Raw genomic sequence first — 20,558 nt, forward strand, 5'->3', positions numbered from 1 at the left:
CTTCCCTGGTGGCTCAGTGGTTAAGAATCCGCCTGCCAATGCAAGAGACACGGGTTCGAGCCCTGGTCTGGGAAGATCCCACATGCCGCAGAGCAACTAGGCCCATGCGCCACAACTATGAGCCTGTAATCTAGAGCCCACGAGCCACAACTACTGAGCCTGCGCACATAGAGCCCGTGCTCCGCGACAAGACAAACCACCGCAATGAGAAGCCCACACACCGCAACGAAGAGTAGCCCCCGCTTAACAAAACTAGAGAAAGCCCGCACAGCAACGAAGACCCAACGTACCCATAAATAAATAAACAAACAAAATAACTTCCTTTAAAAAAAAAAAAACTTCTGAGATCTGGCTAAAGCAGTTCTTAGAGGTATGATACAATCTCTGTCAAATTTTTAAAGCACACAATATAGTAGTATTAGCATGCCTAGATACATATATTTTGAAAGTTTAAAAAACATGTACAGGAAAAACACTAAATTTATGATAGTGGTTATCTCTGGGAATGAAAGGAGAAGAACAGGATTTTGAATGTGGGTGGGGGAGGTTTACCCTCACCTATAGTTTATTTCTGCGTATAGTAATGATAAAAATTATAACACCTAAAGCAAGTGTGGCAAAATATTATTATCTATTAAGCCCTGGTGGTTATTTTTTGTATTTATATGTAAATTATTAAATTTTTCATAATTTAAAAGATTTTTAAAAATTTATTTATTTACTTTTGGCCACGTTGGGCCTTTGTTGCTGTGTGCAGGCTTTCTCTAGTTGTGGCGAGCAGGGTCTACTCTTCGTTGCGATGCACGGGTTTCTCACTGCAGTGGCCTCTCTTGTTGTGAAGCACGGGCTCTAGGCGCGCGGGCTTCAGTAGTTGTGGCACGTGGGCTCAGTAGTTGTGGCTCACAGCCTCAGTAGTTGTGATGCACAGGCTTAGTTGCTCCACGGCATGTGGGATCTTCCCAGACCGGGGCTTGAACCTGCGTCCCCTGCACTGGCAGGCGGATTCTTAACCACTGCTCCACCAGGGAAGCCCTAATGATAGTAATTTTTTTAAAACATTCTGGTGGACAACAATATGGAAGCTAAAACTGACATATTTTATGTAAAGTTTTTCTATTCTTTGATTTTTAATAAAGTTTGGAAACCAGGAAAAAAGAAACCTTCTAGATATTTATGCCAACAGTTTCTTCTAAATGAATAATTCAGAAACCAACATCCACATGACAAGAAACCAAATTTTTAAAATATTTTAAATATAACATCATACAACTTTATATTAAGTAAATACTCACATAGTAGTTGTCATTTATTTGAACCATTGGTGCATTTACACAGGCCCCTAAACATTCCACCTCTATAAGAGTGAAAAGTTTGTCAGGTGTAGTCTCTCCAACCTTTATTCCTAAAAATATAAATAAGCACTGGTAAGGACCAGGTTATATTTTAATTGCAATATAGTTTAAGAACCAAAAAATAAAAACCAACATAAAAAGCATATATATAAAAAGTATTTACAGAGGCATATAAAAAGTATTCAAGAGCATTAAATTTCTTAAACTCTGTATAGTTATTATAGAACATTAAAGGATTTAAGTGGACTTGTTCCTTTAAAAACAAATTTCAGAGGACTCATCTCCAGTGTTTGTTGTTACATAACAGTGCATCAGACCATATTATCTTCATTTTGATCATGATAATTAACCTACTAAAATCAGTCATACTATCAGATGGGCAAAGACTCAGAAAACAGCTAATGTCAAAGATTAAGAATGTGAGGAATACAGGTACTCGCATATCTTTAGGGAAGGCATTTTAGCAAAATATAGTAAAATCTGACCCAGCAATTCTACTTCTTGTAAACAACCTTCGTGTACAATTGGACAAGTATGCAAAGACATGTTGTACATATGAAAGTAACTGCAGAATAATTTAACTTATAATAGAAAAATGAGGCACACATATTATTATAGCCAGAATCAAGTGCAAAAGCAAACAGACATATTACATTTATGTATTTAATAATGAAAATAATTAAAACAACATAAAATCTAAAACTAATATATCTAACTCTAATCAAAATTTGTACCTCGCAGATGGGGGGGGTAGGATTTTAAGCAGACTTCACACTTCTGTCTTACATACTTCTATACTGTCCAACTATTTTTACAACATGCAAGTAACAACAAAATTAAGAGACACCTCCTTTTACTTCATTTGATATGTATAGTGATAAATGCAGCAATGGCAGTTTTTTATAGTAAAATGCCCTTTTAATTCTGTGAATGCTACTGTAATAACATCTTTCTTTTTTAAACATCTTTATTGGAGTATAATTGTAATAACATCTTATTCCAAATTTCCCTTCCTGAAGCATTCTTCCTATTCTAGTATCATTTTTGTTTTTAAAATAAATTTATTTATTTATTTTTGGCTGCATTGGTCTTCCTTGCTGCATGCGGGCTTTCTCTAGTTGCCGTGAGTGAGGGCTACTCTTCGTTGTGGTGCTCGGGCTTCTCATTGCGGTGGCTTCTCTTGCTGTGGAGCACAGGCTCTAGGCACGCAGGCTCCAGTAGTTGTTGCACTCAGGCTTCAGCAGTTGTGGCTTACAGGCTCTTAAGCACAGGCTCAGCAGTTGTGGTGCATGGCCTTAGTTGCTCTGCGGCACGTGGGATCTTCCCAGACCAGGACTTGAACCTTGTCCCCTGCGCTGGCAGGCAGATTCTTAACCAATGCGCCACCAGGGAAGTCCTATTCTCGTATCTTATTTGTTCCAAGTCTTGTTTGGAAGGATACAAGGATGATATAGTCACTTCTTTATGTGCCACATGCTATATCGCACAACAAGTGAAACTTAATTTTCTAAACAATGAAAACTTTAAAACTTCGAGAAGCTTTTAAAACATACTTAATGGTTAAGGAAGAAAACATGAAAACTCAGCTTTGAGGAGGAGGAGAACTAAAGAATACAAAACAGGAAGCAATAATGGTGGGCAAACACAGTAAGACAAAAATTTACTCCTGAAGTACAGATCCAGTAAGATGGTAAAAGTTTGAAAATAAAGGTAAGAAATAGGTCAAATCTCGAAATACAAATCTATTTTTTCATAAAATTTATAAATATACTGTGTCCCATACCAAGCTTTTTCTGAATGGCCTCCAGTATGCTGTCGGAGTTACGAAGCATGCAAGGCGTAGTAGTGCAGACTTGAACATGATACTTTCCAACTGGCTTTCGATTATACATTGTATAAAAAGTTGCTACTTCATATACTCTCATTGGAGGTACTTGTAAAACGTCTGCAACCTAAAATATTTTAAAATAATATGATTACAATATTTATTAAATGAGCATATTACTTCAATTTGGTAAAAACCAAAAAAGTTCTTCAAAAGCAGAAACTATATCTGTATCTGATATCTGTGAGGCTAAGTCCTTCAATTTTGACACTTAAAAATTATACATATATCCAGGTTTTGACATGAAAAAGGAACTCATTAAATGGCATTTCAAATGACAAATATATTAAACTTTCTCTTATCAGGGATTCTAAAAGAAATTTATTCTCAAAAGACGTCTAATCCCGGCTCACTTGTGCGAGATTAAAGTAGGTATGCTAAATTTAATTTAGTGATACTAAACCAGGCTTATACATCTGAATATTTCTCTCAAAATACACACACTGGGGCCTGACCAATGGAATAATTGTAAGGCCCTGGTGTTTAATTGAAAAAGCTCCCCCAAGCTGCTGCTGTGCACCTCCCTACGCCTTAGTGATGGTTAAGGAAATGATGCATGTGCCTCTGGATTTTGTTTTTGTTGTAAGGTTGGGCTTTCTTTGGGGGGGGGGAGGGGGACAGTAACATTAAAAATCTCAAAGTGGAAAGAATCTTCATTCTATTCTCTATATGCTGTTTCTTGCCTCTCACACATATACATCCAATTCTAAATAGAACAGGACAATATTTTTGAAATGTTCTCACATTAGTTTCTCATTTATTTTATTTTTTTATGGTACACGGGCCTCTCACTGTTGCGGCCTCTCCCGTTGCGGAGCACAAGCTCCAGACGCGCAGGCTCAGCGGCCATGGCTCACGGGCCCAGCCAGTCCGCGGCATGTGGGATCTTCCCGGACCGGGGCACAAACCCGTGTCCCCTGCATCAGCCGGCGGACTCTCAACCACTGCGCCACCAGAGAAGCCCTCTCATTTATTTTATTTTGCTCTGCTAAGCTTGACACTCAGCAAGACTTCCAACAAGCTTACCAATATTAAAAACAAATTTAAAAAAAAAAGTATTTATGATTAGAAACGCATCTAAATCATTATTGAGGAAGCTGGCTATTAAAAATAATGTAAGGAATTTAGAAAACCCCCAAACATATATGTGGTTTACTGGAAAAAAAGAAAAATAAGCACCTATGTTTACTAAGTATAGTACCAACCAACCTTGCTTTATAACATTTTTCATAGTAAGAAAACAAAAACCTAAAGGTCCACAACAGTGTTAGAGTACTGTACAAAGTAAATAAGAGATCAATGAGCTATATCTAAAATTTGCATCCAGAATTCCATTACATAAATTGAGGACATTCCTATACTCCAAGAAAGATGATAATGGTCTAACCTAATAGTTAGACTCTAGAAAGTGAAAAGGAGAATGAAGTATAGTAGAATCTTTGCAATAGTCAGTCAAGTAGAAAATGCATAGAATTAGAAATGATTCAGTCCCAGCTCTATCACTTAGAAATCATAATATAATAATTGGAAGAACTCTACCTAGTTCAAAATCATCATTGCAGATGAGGAAATCCAGAGAAAACTCAGATCTCTTAGTTCAAAGTAAAATATGTTTTCCATTATATCACATTGGCTTATTAGTCATGTGATTCTCACAAGAATCAAATAATAATGTAAGGTTTTATATGGCACTTTGTAAATGATACACTGTAACATAATACCATACAAATGTAGTTGTATTAATAGGATATGAATAAACTTGAAATTTGGATTACTGCTGAAAACACTATTAGGAAAAAATGAATCCTAAAACATGCATGAATATATTAACCATATTTAAATGGGTCACCCATAACATTTCTGTAGGTTGTGGATTCCAAGCTGCCATAATCAAGTGTCGTAAATACCATGTATTATATGTATTTTTGTTAAAGCCTGTAGCCAAAGATGCAAAATATTAAAAAGATTCACATTAGCTGTGAGCAGATCCTTTTCTCTGCAATTCTAGTGTTTAAGCAGTACATTCATTTTCAGAATATCTTGACAGCAAATTATACACATTTGGGATCTTTTATTATTATCGCCATTTCTCTCAAAGACAGAAAAAAAGAAAGCCTCTTTCACTATAATGCCTTTACTACATCTTGCAAGGATAAAAAGCTCTACCCTTTCAGTTCTCTGCATTATTAAGGGAACCAACCAAAATATAAATGTAATTTGAGTTATGAAACATATAAATGATTAAAGAGCTTCAAACTCCTGGACTGATATCAATGAATGTCAGAGAAATTTCTACATAAGGAAGTTACTATACACAATCTCTCCTCTTTTTGAACTAACACAAAAATGAAGTACCTTGTTCATGGCAGAGATGGGCAGCCATCCATTCTGTCTTTGGGCTAAATCCAGGACTGGAAGCACAGCTGCTGCTTTATGCCCTTCTGGGTAGTTTTTTACAATTGCCTCTATCCTCTGTATCAAAGAAAAAGCACTTGTTTTTATACATATGGAAGATACTAAATATTTTGTAAATTAATTATAATGTTAATTTAGTCATACCTTATAGTTTTCCGGTGTGAAATCAAATGGAGTATCTGGGTTATTCTCAGGAGTATCTCTGTGCTACACAAAGGAAAAAAAATGTTTTCCAAAATTATCAAAATTGCCTCAAGAGTGTGAATAACTTTGTACTTTACTACTACTGTTCATTTAATCTCTTTGCTTTAATTCGAACATGATATATACATCAACCTATCCTTGCATCAAGAAGAATGGCTAAACTAATTATGAAATACAGATCTGACGAGTATGATTACCAAGATATTAGCAGAATTCAAAAATTTAGAAGTTTTCAAAATCATCCTTTATAGGTTACAAGAAGTAGCTTTAGGATCAAAAGCCAAAAAAAGCATTATCCAACTTGATTAGAGAATAGGATCTTCTAATGTAATCTAATTACAAAAAATTACCAATTATTGGAAGCCTAATGAAATTAAGACATAATTTTTTTTTAAATTTATTTATTTGGCTGTGCATGAGGGATCTTCGTTGTGGCATGTGGGACCTTTTCTTTTTTAAAAAAAATATTTATTTATTTATTTATTTATTTATTTGGTTGCGTCGGGTCCGTTGAGAAAGGCGGGCTCTTTAGTTGCAGCTCATGGGCTCCTTAGTTGTGGCATGTGGGCTCCTTAAGTGCAGCAGGTGGGCTCCTTAGTTGTGGCATGCATGTGGGATCTAGTGCCTGAACCAGGGATCGAACCTGGCCCCCCTGCACTGGGAGTGTGGAGGCTTAACCACTGAGCCACCAGGGAAGCCACCAGGGAGCCACCAGGGAGCCACTGAGCCACCAGGGAAGTCCCGGCATGTGGGATCTTTAGTTGTGGTATGCAAACTCTTACTTGCAGCATGTGGGATCTAGTTCCCAGACCAGGGATGGAACCCGGGCCCCCTGCACTGGGAGTGCAGAGTCTTAGCCACTGGACCACAACGGAAGTCCCTAAGACACAAAATACTAAGTGTGAAAATATGTGCATTTTTCCAAAAGAGAGTGTACCAGATTGTCAAAGGGACCTACCTCCTACTACAAAAGCACCATTTCTTCCCCACACAACAGAAACTAGCCAACAGCTAGTTTTCTGTAACAGAAACTAGCCAACAGCTAGTTTTCTGTAACAGAAACTAGCCAACAGCAAGCTTTATTTCTTCTCCAAAAGAGCAGGCCCTCTTCAAACACTGACAAGAAATGGCATGTCAACAGGAAATCAAATGAGTCACACTGAGATTAACACTTACATCAATTAATGTTTTGTATGTATGGTGAACACAGAACTGAATCCCTAAGTAAGTTAACTCTCAGAGTTCTGGTTTTTCAAGGACATAGAAGAGAAAAAAAGCGGAAACTTTGGACAATGATCTCTAATGTTTTTAGACAAAGACGGCAAAATACAAAGCAGGACTCTACTTATTAATAGTATAGCTAACTCATTTATTAAGAGTCAGCCTAAAAATAATTCATTTTCCAAAATGATACCACTAACTCTAAATCATCATACAAGTCCACTAAATTGCCTTTAAACACTAGTTTGATTCCTAAAAAATGTACCTTGTCACAGAAAGGGGATACATATCTTAGCCTTTCTGAATTGTGCAACCAAGCTAGGGAATTCATCGACCTCTCCCTGTAGTGAAACCCTGGACACAAAAAACATAAAGGCCAACTGCCAATGTGTTCGCTGTATTACTAAAATCTACGAGTTTCAAGCTAGTGCCATTTTGGGATTCCCCAAGTTGCAGCCTCAGAATCTTCACTAGCCAACATGAATGATTTTTAAGAACCTAAAGTGTGACAAGAAATCAGGTTAGGTTCACAGTTATTTCACCAAGGAATAATCTAAATTCTTATTCCCAGAGTTGCGCTGGTATCAATTTAAATTTGAGAGGTTTAGCTGGAACTACACCTCTTGAAATGTAGTGAATTCAATTAGCTATGTTTAAATTCCCACAATGGCCACCAAATACCAAAGACACTGGTGTTTAAGATATGTTGTGTTATATCCACCCACATTTCCAACTCCTTCCATTCTGAAGAAATCTAAGTAATTACTTACCACAAATAAGGCTCCTCCAGCTCCATTCTGCACAGCTGTCTTATGCAAATTCCTTACATGTCTTCCCTAAAATTTTAAGAAAGTTTAGTAAATCAAAAGCCTTATGAAATTTTAAGAGCCATAATTTAAAATAATAGAATCAACTGATAGAAGTAGAATATCTTAAGAGATATGGCTTACCACACTACACCATGCCCACCTCTATTTCAGGAGATATATAAGGAAATAGAGATTCAAAGGTAAGGTTACTGGGCTTCCCTGGTGGCGCAGTGGTTGAGAGTCCGCCTGCCGATGCAGGGGATACGGGTTCGTGCCCCAGTCTGGGAGGATCCCACGTGCCGCGGAGCGGCTAGGCCCGTGGGCCGTGGCCGCTGAGCCTGTGCATCCGGAGCCTGTGCTCCGCAACGGGAGGGGCCGCAGCAGTGAGAGGCCCACGTACCGCAAAAAAAAAAAAAAAAATGACATAGAAAGAGGCGTTTGTGGCACAATCATAACTGGAAAATATCAAGGTTAAACAAAACAAACAGAAAAGCATAAACTACCAACCCAATATATTCAATATAGACATTAATGAAAATACTAGATGGCCTTAACAATTAAAAGCGCTTATCTGTTATTATGATGTTAACAAGATTACAAGGGACTCTTATTTCATATTTTGTTTCTTATATTTTTCTATTTTCTAGGTTTCTTTTAGCATGAATTGACAAATTGAAAAAAAATTCTTATTTAAAACAAAACGTTCATCAAGTACAAAATGAAACATCTACTGTTAATTCTCTTTCCAATTTCCCAGTATATCAAAATAAACACCACCAATCTCTAAGTTAGAAAAGCTTCAGTTTTGATCCTTTCCTCATTATTCCAGGATATGTCACATACCTTACTTAAAAATATACAGATAATCTTGAAAATTGGTCTTGAGGCCTATGTAGTGGCATACTGGAAAATCTATTTTGAGGCACTCTCTGGCTGACCTGTAACTCTGCATATGCATGTGAATTTACACACACACACACACACACACACATATTCTCTCTCTCTCTCCCCAAAATAGAGTGTTTTAAAGTCCAAATCCTTGAAGATAGACTACATACTGATTGAGAACAGTCAGGAAAAAGTAGTTAAGTTACAGAAAGAAATGCTGGAGTTTCAGATGATGATGACGATTTTTTTAATGCAAGATTTGGGTTTAGATCACCATGCTGCCACTTGCTAACGTGTAAACTTCCACAAGTCACTTAAATTTTAAAAAGATGTTGGGGGTAGGAGTTTATTAATTAAGTAATTTATTTTTGCTGTGTTGGGTCTTCGTTTCTGTGCGAGGGCTTTCTCTAGTTGTGGCAAGAGGGGGCCACTCTTCATCGCGGTGCGCGGGCCTCTCACTATCGCGGCCTCTCCTGTTGTAGAGCACAGGCTCCAGACGCGCAGGCTCAGTAGTTGTGGCTCACGGGCCTAGTTGCTCAGCGGCATGTGGGATCCTCCCACACCAGGGCTCGAACCCGTGTCCCCTGCATTAGCAGGCAGATTCTCAATCACTGCACCACCAGGGAAGCACCACTTAATTTTTTGGTGTCAATTTCTGTATCTGTAAAAACAGGGATATATACTTATTGAAGTATTTTAAGGTTCAAATAGTCAGGTACTATATAACCTTATCTCTGAAGATACCATAAACCTGTTAAAGCATTACTACATCTGCCTAGCAGATATGGGGATAAAACATTTAATAACTGAACAATGGAAGATTTAAACTGCATTTTGAGAACTGTGCTGTGTTAGCTAACAGAGTCACTGTCACTACTTGCCTGCTGTAAGTCTTCTCCCTTCCTTCTTAAACCCTGAAAAAGCTAGAACTGAAACCCACTATTAATTCTTCACTATCAAATTATATTCTTGCTTATGAAAAAAAAAGTTTCTTGAATTTTCATTTGGAGTTCAGTGAATTCAACTGGAATTCACTGAAGTATAGACATTTTCAGAGTCTAATGAGAAACTATAGACTCCAGTCTAGTGAAAAGCCTAGACTCTAGTCTAAGGAGGGGGGAAAATTCAGCTTACTCTTCAAATCAGTCCCGCCTAACTAAGTTGTTCTTTTCCAGTTCTAAGACGATTTCTTCCTAGAATGCTTCCTTCTTCTAAAAGTGAAACTGAATTCAAATGGCCCATTAAGTAGGGAAAAGACTACTTATAATTCAAATTTTTTTAAAATTGAAGTCTAGTTGATTTACAATATTATGTTTCAGGTGCACAACATAGTGATTCACTATACATATACATATATACATATACACACACATATATATATATATATATATATTTTTTTTTTTTTGCGGTACGCGGGCCTCTCACTGTTGTGGCCTCTCCCGTTGCGGAGCACAGGCTCCGGATGCGCAGGCTCAGCGGCCAGGGCTCACGGGCCTAGCCGCTCCGCGGCATGTGGGATCTTCCTGGACGGGGGCACAAACCCGTGTCCCATACATCGGCAGGCGGACTCTCAACCACTGAGCCACCAGGGAAGCCCTATATTTTTAAAGTTATAAAATATTGGCTATATTCCCTGTGCTGTACAATAATACATCCTTGCAGCTTATTTATTTTATATATAGTAGTTGTAACTCTTAATCCCCTACCTCTATCTTGCCCCTCCCCTCTATAATTCAAATTTTTAATATCTTATTTATTCCTTTATTGAAAATGCCTGATGTGGATATTATAATGAATGTAGTAAAATAGGTGAAGTTCCTAAAGATATCAAAAAACAGGGCAGCTTTGAAAACGGCCACGTGATAACTTGCTATGAATGAGTAATAGTGTATGCCCAGTTGAAAAACAAATGAGGGCTAATATTTATCAGTTTACCTTCATTATTTTGCTTGCTTTTGTTTTATAAACAAATTGAGCCCTTTCTCTACTATTTTGAAGAAATCACCTTTGACATTAAGTTGCTAAAATTCTGTTTTAATGTATAATATATATTTAGGTTTTCCGTAAGAACAGAAGAGCTACATTTACTGTTTTAAAAAAAAAAACACATAGCATATATAGGGAGACAGATTAGAAATGAAAAGGCCTGCCTCCCTTGGCTCACAAAATCCCCACATAGGTATTATTATCATCCCTCGTTTTACAGATATGGAAACTAAGGCTCAAAAAAGGAAAGAAAAGAACTTTCACTAGATCACACAGCTAAATCCATGAAAAGTCAAACACAGGTTTTTCTGACTTGAGGACATGCCGTCTAAACTAAACCACTAAAACTAAGTTTTGTAATATTTTCAAATATACATAGGAGAGTTTTACAAATGTTCTCCAAATAAACTTCCATCAGTAGTTTAACTAAAAATGTTAATTTGGATTAAAGAAATAGAAGTGATTTTACTAGCTTTGTGAGAGAATTATCAAGTAAAATTTGGCCAAATTTTATATTATAGAAAAGCTAAAACGAACAACTCAGGTATTAAAGGAGCATTACAGATTAAGATAACCATATTAATGGTCACAATATTCGTGATTACTTTCAGCCATCTTGCCCATAAATTAAACAAAGCATTCTTTACATATCTAAAATCCAGTATGGATACCAATAACACTCCAATGTCCTAATGAGAAGAATACTTCATAGAAATGAAATGTCCAAACATCGTTTCAGTCAGTCTCACCTTCACCAATTACTATAACCTTAGGGAGGCTGCTCTGCTTCTCTGCACCTCTCACTGTTGTGGCCTCTCCTGTTGCGGAGCACAGGCTCCGGCGCGCAGGCCCAGCGGCCATGGCTCACGGGCCCAGCTGCTCCGCGGCATGTGGGATCTTCCCAGACCGGGGCACGAACCCGTGTCCCCTGCATCGGCAGGCGGACTCTCAACCACTGCACCACCAGGGAAGCCCTAGCATTCTATTTTTATCCTTACACTGGAGACTGAGTTCACATCTCCAATATAAATATCTGAGTTTGTAGTGTGCAATAGTGACCTACTGAACCTCCGTGTATAAACTTAAAATGTGTTTATTTTCTCTTTCCCCTAAACTGTTTACGGCTGTGGCAGGCAAGAATAATGGTGCCCCAAAGATACCCACATCCTGATCCTGGGAAGCAGTGAATATGTTAGTATACACAGCAAAAGAGGACTACAGTTGCAGATGGAATTAACGCTGCTAATCAGTTGATCCAAAAATAGGGAGATTTTCTGGATTATCAGGGTGGGCCCAAGGGCTCTTAAAACAGCAGAGGAGTGAGCAAAGTTAGAGCAGGGTCAGAATGGTATGTGAGAGCTTGACCTGCCCTTGCTGGCTTTGAAGATGGAAGGGGGCTATGGACCAACAAAGAAGGGCACCTTCTAGAAGCTAGAAAAGCCAAGGAAACAGGTTCTCCCCTAGAATCTCCAGAAAGGTAGCTCTACCAACACCCTGGTTTTAGCCGAGTGAGACCCATGTCAGACTTTTAACCTACACAATCATAAGATAATAAATTTGTGTATGTCACCAAATTTGTGGTAACTTGTTACAGGAGCAATAAAAAACTAATATAAATGCCCTCTAATCTCACTTTTCCTCCTCCCTCCCTCCCTCTCTTTCTTTCTTTCTTTCTAAAGAACTGGGTTAATGTCCTAGAGCCAAAATGTAGATACTGCAAAATAAATGGAATCTCTAATGGAATAGGAAAACATTTCATTCTACAAACCTTAAAATTTAGGAAGAAAAATGCCACCAAAGAACGTTCTACTTCTAGTACGGCTGAGTAGATTATCATCAGGCCAAACCACTGGGTAACAACTATAAACTCTGGACAAAATATTTTTTAAAAAATTAAAAACAAAATATCTTTCTGAAGGCACTGAAGAACAACCAAATGCAGGCAGACACATGAAGGGAGTCTAGACTTAGAAGAAGCCAATAAGGGTTCTTTTTTTTTTTCTTTACATCTTTTACCGTGAAGGCAGGCCCCAGTCTATCCCATGCTGGGCAGCTAAAACTCCAAGAGAAAACCTGCAGCCCTAATGTCTTGAAGTACCACAGGAGAGGTTGCGACAACCACAGGAGAGGCATAGGCAAGTGGGAAATCCCAGAAAAGGAAAAGCCAGAGTGGAGAAGCCCCCAATTCTGTGGCTAACTCCAAACATGCACGCACACAGGGCAGACTCCAAACAGCCCAGCTAAAAGAACTGAACCAATATTTGAGCCGCTGTCCACAATGGAGCCAGACTGCAGTTCAAGTTAATTGCCTGCCTGCAACAACTACAACAAAATACTCTTTGGAGGAATTTAAAAAATCTAGAGCCTCTATGACATCATTCACAATGTCCAGGATACAATCCAGAATCACTCAACATAAAACAAAAAAGCAAAATAACCCATTTTCAAGAAAAAAGACAATGGAGATTACCAAACAATAATTTCAAAACTGCTACAACGGTGCTTAAGGACAGAAAGAAAAAAATCTTCAATAAATGAAAAGATAGAAATAGAAACTATAAAAAAGGAACCAAATTAAAATTCTAAAACTGAAAACACAATCCTTGAAAATGCCACCACAACTCTCTCACCCCTACGAAACTAATTAGTGGCTTGGGAGAGAGGCAGTGATGAGTTGTAAAATGGTGTCAACATTACAGAAAACTTTGGGCAATTACTGAAGGAAAGATGGAAATAAACCTATTTTGAGTAGCTATTGCTCCATATTTCATAATTTTTAGGCAATTCTTGACAATCGCTCAATAAGGTATTACTGCACTTTACAGAAAAGAAAAATAGAGCTCAAGGAGATTAAGAAATATGGCTCAAGGTCACACAATTAGTGTCTTCCTCTAGACACAGTACTAAATTCTGGATATTTTTAAAGCAATGACGAGCTGAATAAAATCCTGTGGCTGAAGAAATTGGCAGCTGGCTAACAAAGCAGCAATTATAACAAAATAAGCAATTTCTTTGAAAATGTAAATGATTTCCTTAGAGGTTTCTCTTTTAGGAAAGGAACTTTATTGGTGAGACCACTTAACTCACATCTTTCCTGACTTTTGCTAGGTCATTGATATCCCACTATTTGTAAAAGGCTAGAAGGGCCTGGTTAGAAGGTCCGTCACGGAATGTCACCTGTCATTATTATTATCCACATTGTTACCTGGAGCCCAGCAGGTAACAGTAGAACCTCAAGCGTTTATTGAAGACCAAACTCTGAAAATTGGAATATTCCCACTTGACAGCCGAGGACACCTGGTGAGAACAATAAGAGCCCAAAGATGGAAAGACGGTGCACCCACCATCCAAACTCAGGTCTCCCTGCAAGGCCCTGAGCTCATCCTCCGCTACTGCGCACCACCGCCCTCCCTTCTGCAGAGAACTGATTCAACCTTTCTACGTTACTGCTGGGGAAAAGGCTGCTTTCCTTCCGGTAAATGCCCCGCCGTCACCCTCGTCACTTCTGGAACACGCTCTGTTAAGTTAGTGCCGAACGGGTGTTTCACCCCGAGAGTACACGTCCTTTCTAGAGACGGGCTTGGATGTCAGGAGCGCGAACGGCCCCGACGTCCTCCGGGTGCGGGACGCGGTGACGCCATCACTCGGCCAACTTCCCCACCTGCCAAGGGCAGTGCTGCTAGGGGACCCTGGGGCCGCCCCGCGCAGACTTGGCCTGCTAGGCGGGCGGGGGTCCCGGCACCGCCCTCCCGCCTCCCGTCCAGAAGGAGGCCTCGCGCCCGCCGCAGCCGCACCGCCGACCCCCTCGCTCCGCGGCGACGCGGCCTCCCTGAGGAGAGCGAAGGCCGCGGTGTCCTTGCCGCCGCCCGGGGTCCCGTCCGGGGCCCTGGGCTCCCGTGTGCCCGTGATTTCTCTTGACTAAAACAGGAGGCGCGGAGAGAGGGGGAGGGCAGCGGTCAGCGCCCGCACTCATTCGAGCCTCCTTACCCACTGGGCGGCGAAGCCGGCTGCACGGGCCCGGAACGCCGCGGAGAGGAACATGGCAGGCCAAACTGCGGGCCTTTGGGCCGCGCCAGGTACAGTCCCGAGCACCCGGCACGCACGGCGTGCGCGCCCCCGAGCCCACCCCGCGCGCCCCGGGCGGCAGGGGCGTGCGGGGGCGGCTGGGGCCAATGGGCGGAGACTTCCGGGGCAGGGGCGGTGCCAGGACCCGCCGGCGCCCTAGAAGGCGGGCTTCGCGGGCCGCACCCGGGGCCCTCGCCTTGAAAGGAGATGTCCCCGGTCAGCGCCTTGAGCTCCGCCGACCCGGAATTTTGGGGTGAGCCTCCCTCCTGGAGCCTTAGGAGGATTTAACCGCCTCCTTTATGATTGTGGTTGCCTAAAAAAAATTTCCGTTCCGTTCCCCTATAAATCGTATGTTACCAATTGCAGAATTGAAGATACAGGGGCTGCCCCCCAGTGAGCTGGGCATAGACACCAAATGCCTTGGTTCCCGTTGTTTTGCTTTAGAGGTGCGTGCCTACGTATTTAGGGACGAAATAATATGTTTGGAATTTGCTCCAGAGTAACGGGCCGTGACGACTGCCTGAAGCTGCGGGGTAGTGCTCGTTACTATTCTCGGCTCTTCGTACGTGTTAGAAATTTTCCATAATAAAACTTTCCAAAGAGAAAAAAGCCACTTCCTTCTTGATGTTTATTTGGTCATCTCTGGAAATTCCAGCAAGTATTTATTCGGTAATAGCTCTGATCTGCAGAGCGCCACTTCCTGCTGTGGGGAGTTGACCACGCACTTCCCTCCTGATTTCTCTCTTGACTGCCTTTCCTTGTACGTCCTGAACTCACTCGCTTCCTTTTAGGCCCATTTTCTTTGCTATAATAAACTTGTGAATGATTTCTGGAACTTTCATATCAGTACAGGGAGTTTTTAAAAACGTATCCCTCATTAATTTAAAAACTCTAAAATACTCAGTTGAAACTCCTTATGAGTCATATTTTACAAATTAGGGAACTGGAGTCACAGAGGGCTGCCAGCCAGTAGCTAGGAATAGACACCAAATGCCTTGGTTCCCATTCTTTTGCTTCATCTTTTGAATTAGTGTGCTTCCTCTAAATTGGCTTCAGTAATTCCTTTTAAAAGGGAAAAACATTCTGGGCCTCAGTGTTGATTTAAGCTATTTTATTATAACATTACCTAAATATAGATACACCTAACACTATTATACACATAACACTATTCTTACAGTTCTTATATAACTAAAACCAAAACGTATCACAAATACATAGAAACTTAGAAATGGATGATGTTGATTGATACGGCATGGGTCTTTAAATCTGGAATGCAGGCTTTTACTGGACTCTGTTAGGGTCTTCTCTAGCCTCCTGGCCTAGTCTTCATGATACCTTCCCTAAGTACACCTGGGTCCACTTTCATCACCACATTTACCACATTCTCCACCAAAGGTGCAGGATCCTGCCCTCTCCAACCCATTCGGTTCAACAACCTGTACTGTGCCTGGCATGTGGGAGGAATTCAATATTTCTTGACCATGAAAATCTTAACCACAGTGCAAATATATTTGACCTCTCTGAAAGGGCCGTATGTCTGCATGGATTTAGACTTACATGCATGTGTATCAGTGAGAGTGCTTTTCCATACAAGTAACAGGAAACCTAACTGAAGTAGATTAAACAGTACTGGATTCATGATCTCTCACGAAAAGAATTCCAGAGGCAGAGAAGTTCCAATATTAGATAATTCAGTTACTCAACGATGTCCTTAAAAACTTGAGTGCCTTCCATCTTTTACTCCTCCATCCTCAGCTAGGACTCCTATGATTGTTACAAGATGGCTGCAGCAGTTCCAACGACTGTATGCAGATGACAACACTCCTAGGAGAAAAAAGTCTTACCTTTTAAGGAAGGGTCCCAGATGTTCCTCCAGCAGACATTATGAAACACCTGTAAAAATGACATGAAACACCTGTGAAATGCTTTTAAAAGTACCTAGCTTAGGGGCTTCCCTGGTGGCGCAGTGGTTGAGAGTCCACCTGCCGGTGCAGGGGACACGGGTTCGTGCCCTGGTCCGGGAGGATCCCACATGCCGCGGAGCGGCTGGACCGGTGAGCTGTGGCCGCTGGGCCTGCGCGTCCGGAACCTGTGCTCTGCAGCGGGAGGGGCCGCAGCAGTGAGAGGCCTGCATACCGCAAAAAAAAAAAAAAAAAAAAAAGGTACCTAGCTTAGAGTAGGTGTTAGCATGGTGTCTTCCACGGTAGAGCAGTCTCTTTGGAGGAGAGGCCTGCAAACCCAAAAAAAAAAAAAAAAAAAAAAAGGTACCTAGCTTAGAGTAGGTGTTAGCATGGTGTCTTCCACGGTAGAGCAGTCTCTTTGGAGGTGACAATCTGTAGAGAACGTGTATATTTCATTGGTGTCTAACAGTAAGCAAGGATTTAGCAGGTGTCCCTAATTTCTGTTACTTAGGAGTAAAACCAAAGAATGCAAAGAGTCATGCTTAAAATATTAAGGATCAGGGTTAAGGGACTGTCTAGCCTGTTAAAACTTTTTCAACAATGATACAGAAAGTAAAATGCTTTTAGTTCAACATTCAACTGCCAGTAAGTGTGACACCACTCTGTTCAGCAGTCCAAATGATTTGTTAATGCCCAGGGTGACTCTGACTTATCGTTAACCCAAATAATTCTCAAGTGCAAATGTCAGGATTAATATCTCTTACACCCAGTAATGTGAGTTCATTTCTAGAGCCATCCCACTGCACAATCAACTATTCTTCGCAAAGTCCTTAGGCTAGAATTGTGGGGACTGTTTGAAAAATCCCTGCTCTTCCTCCCACTTTTTTTCTTTTTTTTTCTTTTTGATGTGGACCATTTTTAAAGTCTTTATTGAATTTGTTACAATATTGCTTCTGTTTTATGTTTTGGTTTTTTGCGGGAGGCATGTGGGATCTTAGCTCCCCAACCAGAGATCGAACCCATACCTCCTGCATTGGAAGGCAAAGTCTTAACCACTGGACCGCCAAGGATGTCCCCCTCCCATTTTCAGAGTCATTGTTTCTGAGCACAGACCCACATGGACATCAGTGATTTCCAATGTTAGTGACCTAACCCTGTAGGCTTGATTGAAGCTGGCTTGATTACATACATGTAATGGACATTATGTCTGCCTGGTTAGGATATATTCCACTATTCTAAGTTAGTGCTATTGCCATAAGCCCAGGGAAGTTGGCCCTAACTATAGTGGCCAACCCTTTAATTAAAGAATGCATGTGTTTGGGACTTCCCTGGTGGTCCAGTGGGTAAGACTCTGCGCTCCCAAAGCAGGGGGCCCGGGTTTGATCCCTGGTCGGGGAACTAGATCCCGCATGCCGCAACTAAGAAGTCCACATGCTGCAACTAAAAGATTCTGCGTGCTGCAACTAAGACCCAGCGTAGCCTAAATAAATAAATAAATAAATAAATATTTTAAAAAAAGAATGCATGTGTTTGGGGGGTGGGAGATGGGGCATTGGGCACCAGGGGAACTAGAATAAAGTTGGGGGGAATGACCAAACTTTATGGCCGTTCAGTGGCCGCTGAGCCTGCGCGTCCGGAGCCTGTGCTCCGCAACGGGAGAGGCCACAACAGTGAGAGGCCCGCGTAATGCAAAAAAAAAAAAAAAAAAAATAGAAATAAAAAAAATGGTAAGCAGAATGTCACCTAAGCCATTAACATATTCAAGTGACTTGTTACTTCCCTAATGTGAGACTGAACCTAGTGGCTTCCTTTGCTTAAGTGAAATTTTTTCTCAGAATTTGATCAGTGCTTCCTGGTCAAGTAATTAAACAACAATGAATACAGGGCTTCCCCTGGTGGCGCAGTGGTTGAGAGTCCGCCTGCCGATGCAGGGGACACGGGTTCGTGCCCCGGTCCAGGAAGATCCCACATGCCGCGGAGCGCCTAGGCCCGTGAGCCATGGCCGCTGAGCCTGCGCGTCCGGAGCCTGTGCGCCGCAATGGGAGAGGCCACAACAGTGAGATGCCCGCGTACTGCAAAAAAAAAGAAAAAGAAAAGAAAAAGAAAAACAATGAATACAATATTTGCCTAACAGATTGGCAAAATTTTAAGACTGCTAATTGCTGGTATGGGTAATGTATGGAGCAACAACCTCTCATCCTGCGGTGGTAGCAATGTAAATAAGACCAGCCTCTCCACAGAGTAATTTGGCAATATGTACTCAGTTTCTTTTTATTTTAAAAGATTTTTTTGACGTGGACCATTTTTAAAGGCTTCACTGAATTTGTTACAGTACTGCCTCCGTTCTACATCTTGGCCTTTTGGCCGCGAGGAACGCAGGACCCCAGCTCCCCAACCAGGGATCGAACCCACACCAACCCCCAACCCCACCCCTGATCCCCGCCGGCCGCATTGGAAGGCAAAGTCCCAACCACTGGACTGTCAGGGAAGTCCACTGTACTCAGTTTCTTAATATGCAAACCTTTTACCCAGCAATTTTACTTCTGTTAATTTATTCTAAGGAAATAACTGGAAAAGTCTATGAAGTTGTATGTACCTCACAGTATTATTCATAATACTGAAATCCTAGCAGCCATGTAAATGATCGTCATCAATAGAGAACTGATTAAACAAATTACAGTGCAGCCATACAATGGCTACAGACTTAAAAATAAAGATCGGTATTTATCATAAAGGAAAAATGCCCATGATAGATTAAGTTTAATTTTAAAAATTTTACAGTGTTATGTATAACACGATCACACTTTTTGTATGTGCATAGAAAAAAATGCAGAAAGGTACATATCAAAATGTTAAATCTCTCTGGGTGATGGGATTAAAGATAATTTTCATTTTTTTTCTTTATATCCTTTGTACTGTCTGAATTTATTTCAATTAACATGTGTTATTTTCATTACATGAAAAATAAAGCTGTGTTCATTTTGAGAAACAGTCTAATTAAGAAAAAAAGTTAAAATGAATAATTTTTTTTAAAATAGTTTTCTTTTATACTCACTCCTTTTTTTTTAAATTTATTTATTTATGGCTGTGTTGGGTCTTCGTTTCTGTGCGAGGGCTTTCTCTAGTTGTGGCAAGTGGGGGCTGCTCTTCATCGCGGTGCGTGGGCCTCTCACTATCGCGGCCTCTCTTGTTGCAGAGCACAGGCTCCAGACACGCAGGCTCAGTAGTTGTGGCTCACAGGCCCAGTTGCTCTGCAGCATGTGGGATCTTCCCAGACCAGGGCTCGAACCCGCGTCCCCTGCATTGGCAGGCAGACTCCCAACCACTGTGCCACCAGGGAAGCCCTATACTCACTTCTTTTTAATGGATGAAAACCTTCAGAACTGCTTCTTTAACTGCTACTGATTTTTGTTCAGTTCTTCATTTAGGGCTGAGAAGAGGGAGATGGACCATTTCTTAGGCTCTTTGGGGAGTTTTAATTCTAGGCAGAAGCAGCAGCTCTAGACTCCTTAAAATCACTGTGCGTATCTGAATTCATGTCTTCCTTGACCAGTTACAAAAGTATTCATAGAAAATCTGTTTAAACAGCCAATGCTCCTTGCTTATATAAAATATTCCTTGACTAAGAAAAATGATCTTGCATCTCTTTACTTCATTTGCTTCATATTCTTGTGTGGTTGGTATAAATAGCCTAAGCTGCATAGTGAAAGGGTGGTCAGAGCAGAGTGAAATGGGTCAGGAAAGACTTTCATTCATTCATGTGCTGTACAAATGTATTTTCAGCCCCTATTAATGGGCTAGGCTCCAGGGCTCTGAAGATGGAGATGCGGAA

General features: G+C 40.7%; 1 protein-coding gene across 1 annotated transcript in view; it reads right to left on the bottom strand.

Annotated features, from left to right (window-relative positions):
• The window catches only part of NDUFV2 (NADH:ubiquinone oxidoreductase core subunit V2), a 26,102-nt gene extending 11,202 nt beyond the window's left edge, over positions 1-14,900 (bottom strand). Inside the window, exons 1-6 of the mRNA XM_007458448.1 lie at positions 14,748-14,900; positions 7,848-7,913; positions 5,797-5,859; positions 5,593-5,709; positions 3,136-3,304; positions 1,293-1,402 (exon numbers count right to left, since the gene is read on the bottom strand). Coding sequence (XP_007458510.1) covers positions 1,293-1,402; positions 3,136-3,304; positions 5,593-5,709; positions 5,797-5,859; positions 7,848-7,913; positions 14,748-14,801 — 579 coding nt within the window. The 5' untranslated portion in view covers positions 14,802-14,900. The remainder of the gene's footprint in view (positions 1-1,292; positions 1,403-3,135; positions 3,305-5,592; positions 5,710-5,796; positions 5,860-7,847; positions 7,914-14,747) is intronic.
• Between the last annotated feature and the right edge of the window lie 5,658 nt (positions 14,901-20,558).

This window comes from Lipotes vexillifer, unplaced genomic scaffold (genome assembly GCF_000442215.2).
Source record: "Lipotes vexillifer unplaced genomic scaffold, Lipotes_vexillifer_v1.1 scaffold447, whole genome shotgun sequence".
In the NCBI taxonomy this organism is placed as follows: domain Eukaryota; kingdom Metazoa; phylum Chordata; class Mammalia; order Artiodactyla; family Lipotidae; genus Lipotes; species Lipotes vexillifer.